The following is a 9,332-nucleotide window of genomic DNA, read 5'->3' as shown; positions in this document are numbered from 1 at the left end:
GCACCGTTTTCTTATTGTTTTCTAACAAATATTTTACGTTCATGCATATGTACTGTTGAAAAATATTCTCACAAGGCAACATTATGGGGCTCGATCTGCGGATACGCTTCAGTACAGCATGCCAACTTTTCCGGCGAACAAGTTTATTAAAAAAAAAATCCATACCGTCTGTCACATACGTAGTATGCTTTGTACTGCATGTCTTTTTTTTTCTACCTCACGCTGTGTAAGCTAGATCTGTTAGCTTAGCCTAGACTGCACAGATTGTCAAAACTTACAAAGTAATAGATATGCCGTAGGAGAATATTAAAATCATCAACGGGGCAAAATGGCTTAGACTACTTACATTGTAGGTAGGCCTACACAACATGAAAATTTGTTCCATCGGCTCAAAATTTTGGCAGCTTACTATCTGGCGAAGAATGTCGCTAACAGGCTATCCCTAATCTTTAGGCTTCCATTCACTACGGGTTATGCGAAGTTCCAGCAAGAACCATTTTCACTTCCTGTGTGCACATGGGTTCTGTGAGTGACTTGATGTAACCATCCCACTGAAGGATGAGTCCACTGTTAGTTGTGCCTGACAGGTTCAACTATAAGTAGCCACTAGCAAGACCGCAGCAATCTTCGTCCGACTAGGCTGCCTGTGATTTGACCGATTGAAGCTGAACCTGTTGACACTCTTGGCTGTATGTCATGTTTCTTATTCCTTTTTGCAAAAAAGTTTCTATGTCTGTCCGTATCTGCCTCATAAACTCAAAGTTGCATACTAAATAGAACTGCACCTTGTAAACAGGATTTCCCTCTCATATTTAAGTTATGCTGGTTGCTTATTAAAGCTGGAATAGCGATTACAATACCACGAATGAACACATAAATTACCTACGAGACTTGTATTAATGCTATGAATGGTGCTGTTAGACTAGTACAAGCCAAACCGGTTTCAGGATGTCTGAACAACATATTTTTGTTGTTGAGCTTTTACAGTGACAAGATTGTTCAGTAAACACCCTCCTGATATCAGGACTGAAGACTTTCAGGAAGAAATTGGAGAACAGTGTTATGATATTGAGGATTTACCGGGCGAAATGGAATACGCAGTATTATTCTTTGAATGTTAGAATGTGACAAATAAATGTGCGGGCGAGATCAGTAAAGAAGCATACAGGTTAGGATTAAGACAAGTTAAGGATGCGCCAGATGTTTTAACGTAGGTCTGATAATGTCATAATTATACTTTGAAGAAATTTAAACTTTCATAGCTAAACTGAATTTAAGATAGAATTTTGGCCAAAGGCTAGGCACTGAGACCTGAGGTCATTCAGTGTTGAAAAGGAAATTGAGTAGGTAGGTCTGAAAGGTGTGACAGGATTAAATCCTCTCAGTTGCATTTTATGAAATAATTATTAGGAGAGGGTGGATAGCAAAATGGAAGATACATGGAGGTAGAGCAAAAGGAATGAAATAGGTTCCAGTTAGAGGGCGAAGGGAAGCTGCAAAGAAACTTCAGTAATGCATATGGTACTGACGGGACTAACCTCCTACGGGATTCTTGCTTAAGGACCATTTTTTGTCCGTTCTATCATTAACATTTTGTCAAAACTACTGTACACAATCCGTGGTTCCTAAGGAATGGGAAGGGTTAGGTTATTTAGTTGTACGGTATTGGTGGATTATTTTACGCAAGGCACGTTCTATACCTTAATATCAGCAACTACCATCATCACAAACGGACGACTTAAAATTTTAAACTTTTGGCGCAGGTCTGTAAGCCACCGAAATATTTCAAAACTTGTACTGCACACAGTTTACTCCAAAACCTGTATGCTTACTGAACATAGTCTTTAAGGAAACTACTGTAGTTCATTCACTGCACCATGGTATTTTAAATTGTTCCATAAAGAACTGGGGTTAGTATTTCTTATCCAAAGATGTAACTGTATACAACTGTATATGCATTTTCCCTAGCTTTATTTTCCAGGTACTAGTTGTCAATAGGGTTATGGTAACATATTGTGATGTTATGGGTATGGATCAAAATGTATAACGCACACCCCGTAGCTTTGCTATTGAACTTTTGACAAAGGAAACCAAGAAAACATACATTTTAGGTAATTTTATTTCGTGACAGCCAAATCCACCTGTCTTATATTCTGTCTTTTTCTTGAAATAAATAAATGGCAGTTTTTATCTTACCTCGAAACAAAACGAAAGTGTAGTACAGTACTACAGTATAGCATGACTACTACTGTAATCCATTCACAGCATACAAAATGTTTTAAGAATGTATAACCAAAATACTGCCCTCATGTACTATGCTTAATACCTCTTACGTTGCATTAAAAAGAAAATTAAAATTCAGATACAGCAATGCTGCAATATTTTACAATATCACACTTTAAAATACTGGAGTGGATTCAATTTACGACTGTCTGCAGGGGTAATACTTGGTATTGGTCCCGAGCAATCCACAGTCACTTTGACACGGTAATTCTTATAGTTGTGGTAAACCGCCAAACATAGGACGACGTCTAGCAGTTCTCTAGTAAGGTTTAATTACCTTAAAAACTTGGAACAAACTGCAATATAATGCCTTCTAGCGGCCCAACATGAATATTGTTCAAGTCTTGCTTTTCTGAATTTGCTCTGGAAATAAAAAGAATAACTTTAAATACACAAAACAGAAACAATTTTATATATAAATTCCACAGTAAAAATTCTACATGTGATATCTCAAAAGCTACATTACATACAAAAATATATGCAAGAAAAAAAAAAAAATTTAAATTCTTACCCATCAACTTCAGTCGCATTCTGTATGGAAGAAAGGTGGACTTCACCCTTTCCTTTCACACCCTCAATAGATGTGAAATCTACAATTGTGCCATTAGTATCATGCATGTTCACAGCAACGGCATAGCCAGGAGTACCCTTCAATACCCTGCAATTACAAATGTTTCATTAGAATATTAAATTTCAACAAACAAATGCAATAGCTAAAGGATTATAGAATGAAATCCGTATATTCATCAATTTTTAAACCAAAATCTAATTTCACTTTTAGCTATCATATAGTTAATTACCTCAAGAATTTAATAACTGTAAAGTGATCACTGCAATACCCTGCTTACATATAATAATAGTCGGAAAAGTCAGAATCAATGACCTGTAAAATTTAGGTTCAATACATATCAACAAGGTCAAAAGAATGCCATGGTAATGGTTTTAAAACTAAAAAAAAAAAAAAAAAAAAAAAAATTACAAAGACTACATTTACATACCATATAAGACATCAATGTCTGACCTTTCCCTCACAGTTTTGCCCTGCCTCAGAAACTATCACAAACTTAGGCATAATCAGTTTACCATTATGAGTCCTAAAAGACAAGCAGCCAGTGCCATTCACCTTAAATCTAGTTCAAATACCTAGCTTCATTATGGAGGTGTCTCAGAACTGACAATACTTGCCCTCCTGACATTCCATACATTCTTGCTTAAATGCAAGAAGCCTCTTTCAGTCCGATTTCAACTTATACCCATTAGAGTATTATAATTTTTTTTCAAATAATAATGCAAATTTGTACCTAAAAATATCACTAAAATTATCTTGACAAACTAAACACAGTACAAACTTCTACTGCTACTTTGCTCTTCTTGTACAATGAACATATGAAAATGAAACTATACCAAATGATCTTAACTTTACAAAATATATTAAGAACTTTAAAAATTAAATCATACTAAATGATCTAAACATTTAAAAATAAGACACGGTAATTACAATTTATGGTTACACTGTAAAAATGCCTGTGAAATGTATAAAACAAACCCTATCGAAAAGGGTACAGAAGCTTTTGTTTTCATACAAAGAAAAAATAGAGAAAAGTGACAATGTACTTACGGAAGTCTGTGAGCAAAGAAAGCAACAATTCTGATTACAAAGAGTAAGCAACATTATAGCACTGTACTTACAGTGGATGTAGTGCAACACAAGATTTGTAAAGTAATTTACGTGATATATCTGAACAGATTGGTATCTGATGAGATGCAGACATTTGACATGGTAAGTTGGTAACTCATTTAAGCAAGACCAGCACATTCCTTTAATACAAAATACTGTACTGTACTGTAACATACTATGTTGTGTATACAAGATATTAGCACCAGAAAGCTGTTATAGAGGAAATGGCAAACCTAAAAGGATCAATTTTTAAGCCACAAACTAATGCACTTTTGACAAGCTGAGAGAGAGAGAGAGAGAGAGAGAGAGAGAGAGAGAGAGAGAGAGAGAGAGAGAGAGAGAGAGAGAGAGAGAGAGAGTGTGTGTGTGTGTGTGTGTGTGTGTGTGTGTGTGTGTGTGTGTGTGTGTGTGTGTGTGTGTGTGTGTGTGTGTGTGTGTTAAGAAAAGGACTGCAAATGAATACATGACCTATGTTATATGACCAGTCACAGTTTCCCATAGAATAAACATCAATACTAAGTGCAAAAAGAGCAATCCTCACTTAACAAAGTTAAACCAGCCAATGCAATTCAAGATACATGTAGCTGCTACTCCTACCTTATGATTTATTACAAATTAAGTGAATATCATTACTGTAAAGGTGGTAAAATCACAAAACATACTGTGAATGGTGATATCTTTTTAGCAAATGTTTTTACTTCTGCAAAAAGTGCATGTTACTACCAGATATTAACCTATAGCTCTGTATCTTGCACATGGAAAAATAAAATACTTCTGAATCTTCTGATGACGAACAGCCAAGCTTTTAATTTCTAGAACAATGGATTGTAATTACATTATCTGATGACTCTGAATAGTAGTATATAATTGTAATAAAGTAGGTAATAACTAGTAATAAATGCGTCATACTGTTCCTGTAAACTCAAGACTCCCTAGTTGCTACAAATGTTAGTTCAATAACTTCACAAATTACTTTAAAACAAAAAATCACTCACCTAGCAAATGCAACAACATTATCACTTGTGGTGTTGACAAACACCATGCTGCCCACTTGAACAGACTCCTTCTGACGAAGCAATGACAGCTGGTGTATGGTATCTTTTTCTTTTTCTAGGTAAGACGAATCAAAGCCATCAAGGACTGGAGTACCACGAACCAAGAACAGTGTCATGGTTACTAAGTCAACTAACTCATTAATAGTGCCTTCTGCCACTTTAGGATTGTACTGAAAACAAAACCATAGTGTCTTAACAAAAATAAACAGGGAAAGAAATAACACAATAAAAAGATAAGTCCTTGCAGTAAAGGGCTCTCGACATTACAGTATGTAAAGAGATTTTGCATAATGCAGCAAGTTGGGTCCTGAAACACTTAAAGAAAAGTCAAAATTATAACTAACCTTGAAGTAAGACCAGTCATGCACATGTTCATCCAAGAACTGACGATATGAGGCAGCATTAAACCCTGAGACTAATTCCTTCTGCATGTCAATAACACCACTAACAACAGCTCTGAAAATTTGATGAATAAAAATTATGCAACATACCAACAAAAATAATTGTGTAAAAAGTAAACACTCAAATTGCAATGTCATTAAGTTACATCACTGTATATCCTAAGGAAACGGCATTACAAACTGTTCACGTATAAGAAATTCAAATCTAATTATCTCTACTACAACAACCTTTTAAAATAAAGTTTCTCTTAGAGTCATTAGTCTTCAGAATTAAGTGGAATGTCTTCATGCACTATTTTTCCCACAATTTATTTAAATAAATCTTGCACTGTCAATTCTTACAGTACAGAGTATACAATATTTCACCAAAACCATTGAGAGAGAGAGAGAGTCAAACTAATGATATTAATGACAGTTATTTTGGAAATGACAAACTCAAAATCATAACAAACTCACCCATCAACTTCTTCCTTCAGAGCCTCATCCAGGAAAGCTTTGGCCTTTTCTAATTCTGCGTTCATAGGGTCTGATATGATGAAGCCTTGCACTCCCTTTCCTACCCAACTGCGGAGAATTCCCTTGAATACAAAATTTTAAAAATTAATACCTATTAAAAGGTTGCAACACCTTTACAGTTCTGATACACAATGGACAGTCACATTTCAATACTTTCCTAACATCAATCTTTTGGATTTCAATATTTGCATATCATGATGATATACTTTCAAACGCAATGAATAAATCCATTTACACCATCTCATTTCTCTAAATCAGTATGACAAAACAATAATTCTATACTTTTTCAGTAACATATGGCAATTAAGGCACTCCAAGTAGAGGCACAAGATATGTTAACATTTTTACATTTATAACTGGCAAAAAATAGATTTATGTTAAACTGCCAAAGTAATCTATTAACCAGTCAAAATGAACAGCCAAGTGTACTATGAAAGGGACCACTTATATGAAAATATATAACTATTCTGGCAATTCACTGACTTGCTCAACTTATGCATACATTAACTCAATGGTTTTACTTCAGTCTCTGCATTCAGTCACTCCAAATAAAAGTGCTCTAACATTAAAATTTACTAAATAAAACCTGATAGTTGAAGAATGAATATCCATAATCAAAGTAAAATTACCTTGAGTTCTTCCAGTAGACTTGGATTTGTCAAGTTCAGTTTGTTTGAATTTGGTTCAAAGTACTCAGAGTGGTTTCCATCAGTGACCCAAACATTGTCAGGATCAACATCAATATCCACAAAGTCAGTGACAACATGCAGACCATCCTTCTTTGCTTGCTAAAATAGAAAAAAAAATCATATTCAAATAAAGCTGATGGACATGGAGCCAAGAATGTCAATAAAGTAAAACACAAGTAAGAAACGTTAACACTGCACAGTTAAAGTTTAAGTAGTACAGTACTGAAATATAATTCTGAACCAAAACTACTCTACAATACTATACGTAGTGTAATGAACTTATATTGTACAGGAATTTTTCAACCAACTAGCACTTACAATTTTCACAGGTTACTGTAAGTACTGTCATCACCTATACAATTATCCAAATTCTTTAGCAGCTGGACGATTTAGTTCCCTACAGTCAAGTGTTCTAAGGCAGTGGGTATCTCATAAATTCATTACTACCAGCACCTGTGCATATGAAAAAAATCTCAAATGTGAAGACAGTGGCTGGGATATCAGAAAAATAATTTCTGTGTCTGTTTACCACAATTTATTTTGTGTCTGTTTACCACAATATTGGGGTAAGCCACAAAGATCAGACACGAAGACCCCAGAAAACGCTGTATGTAAACATACTTTAACAGAAGAATATGAGTAAGAGGACAATGAAATATTCACAGTTTAGAAAAGGGCCATGCAGATGCTAGAGGTGTAAGGTACTCAAAGTCAAGTAGCAAATGTAACACATGCTGTCATCTGGAATGATCTGAAGTGAAGTGGTGGAATAATCAACACTACAATAGATCAAATATTTCCGATGCTTTTAGAATACAAAAATTATGATACTGAACTGATCACTCTGAAGGTGATGACAATACCAATGCCAACCATGTTTAAATTTGGACTGGTTGAAAAATTACAGCATAAGATTAAGAAAAAAAATAACCTGGATAAAATGGAAAAATTGCCATAATAATGGCAATAAATATCAAATTAGTGATAGACATTCATTACTACTAAGCTGCTGAGAGAGGTATGTTCAGTTATTCAAAAAGTTTAATCAGGCTATAGAAGTGGTAGTGTTCAAAGAATGGAAATTAGACATAATTTGGCCATGTAAAGAAAAAAGGAGAATTTCAGTTAATTATAGTAGGATATGGCAGTAGGAAGAGAAGATAAGAAAACCAGAGAAATAAGATGTAGACGACCTGGGTTAGATGGGAACTCAGGCAGATATATAATAAGCATGGTATTTATCACCATCCATTAATACTTTCTGCTTAAGTTACAGTATACCAATTCTTACACACACAATTACTTTTTCAAAACTTATCTTGAAAAAAAGAGGGCATGATGCAATATACATACTAGAGATCATGCTAAATTTCCACTTCCCTAAGAACAAAGGCACTGATTGGTTAAAAACATTGACAAAAGCTCAGTTTTAAAAACCTCAATAATGGTAGTATATTGAAGCAGCTAAGTAGCCTTGTATTCTAAAAGGGGGTCATTTGGAGAATGATCTAGTAATTTAACCATCCAACATTTCACTATCAAAATTACTGCATAAATTTTAAATGCCTAAATACTTACTTCAAGAATTTCCATGATCTTCACTTTGTTGTATCGCTTCACGTTCAACTCATTAAAATTCAGTGGACTTATCAGCTTCTCCAAATACACTGTTGTTACGCCAAGCCCATTAGCCAATTCTTTGACATCTGCAATAACATTATTTTATCACATATCAAAGTATCATACTTCTACACTTGAAAATTAAAATATCACATCCATAAAAAATTTAATTTCACAAGAATACTTATAAAAAAAAAAAAAAAATCTGCAAATGCGTAGGAGAGCTTTAACAAAGATAAAATGCATTCGTAGCCCCCCAAAAAAAAAAAAAACTAACGGGTACCAATAACCTCCAAACAATACAAGCTTATCAAGTCCCATGCATCAGGGATCAGGGATTTTGTTGGTGTTAGTGCTATCTAGTATGGAGATAGTATGCCATGAAACCATTAGCTTACAATACTAATACACAAAGTATTTAACAATACTTGTATATAATAACCACTACTATACAAGTACATAGGTGAAGGGACTTAGCGCACCAGCAGCAGTTGTTTCGCCATTGCCATCAATGTCAGCAGCTTTACTAGGATCATAGTTGACCATTGCCGATTCTTGTACCCACAACAAAGTTTCCTTAGGTGCACAACGGGGAGCCTGAACAATAATCACAATTGCTGCCACAAGCATAGCAACCCAGCCAGCCCTGAACAAATGGGTAAGGAGAATTAGAATAATTTTTCACATATACAATACCACCTACTGATGAAAAATTGCTTCTTATATTCAGCTCAATAACCATCAAAATACACAAAACACTAAATCATTAACTTTTATGATCATGCAAATCAAGCATTTAATTTTTACAATTATATTAAACTAACCAAAACAAGATGAACAAGAACCACCGAAGACGGATCCAAAATGGATCATCACTATATTTCATCAGATCTTCTTTGCTCAACCCACTGAATGTTGGGACAACACCCACATCAATTTTAGCTTCGCCATTTGGAGGATTGTCTGCTCCTGATGTAAACTTGACCTAAAAGAGAAACATAAAACATAATTTTCCTGCCTTTGAAAATTAATGAAACAAACTATGTTAGGCCATGGGCCATACTACTGTTATGCTAATTAGTCACTGAAC

At 34.7% G+C, this 9,332-nt stretch overlaps 1 protein-coding gene across 1 annotated transcript in view; it reads right to left on the bottom strand.

The window, feature by feature from the left end:
- Nucleotides 1-2,105: 2,105 nt before the first annotated feature.
- CD98hc (CD98 heavy chain) overlaps nt 2,106-9,332 on the bottom strand; it is a 46,481-nt gene continuing 39,254 nt past the window's right edge. Inside the window, exons 3-11 of the mRNA XM_067121026.1 lie at nt 9,067-9,227; nt 8,725-8,888; nt 8,201-8,328; nt 6,563-6,721; nt 5,874-5,995; nt 5,361-5,472; nt 4,957-5,186; nt 2,795-2,941; nt 2,106-2,646 (exon numbers count right to left, since the gene is read on the bottom strand). Of these exons, the coding sequence (XP_066977127.1) occupies nt 2,562-2,646; nt 2,795-2,941; nt 4,957-5,186; nt 5,361-5,472; nt 5,874-5,995; nt 6,563-6,721; nt 8,201-8,328; nt 8,725-8,888; nt 9,067-9,227 (1,308 nt within the window). The 3' untranslated portion in view covers nt 2,106-2,561. The remainder of the gene's footprint in view (nt 2,647-2,794; nt 2,942-4,956; nt 5,187-5,360; nt 5,473-5,873; nt 5,996-6,562; nt 6,722-8,200; nt 8,329-8,724; nt 8,889-9,066; nt 9,228-9,332) is intronic.

Source organism: Macrobrachium rosenbergii, chromosome 19 (assembly GCF_040412425.1).
Source record: "Macrobrachium rosenbergii isolate ZJJX-2024 chromosome 19, ASM4041242v1, whole genome shotgun sequence".
NCBI lineage: Eukaryota > Metazoa > Arthropoda > Malacostraca > Decapoda > Palaemonidae > Macrobrachium > Macrobrachium rosenbergii.
The sequence above is the reverse complement of the archived record's forward strand: the minus strand, read 5'-3'. Positions and strand labels throughout refer to the sequence as shown.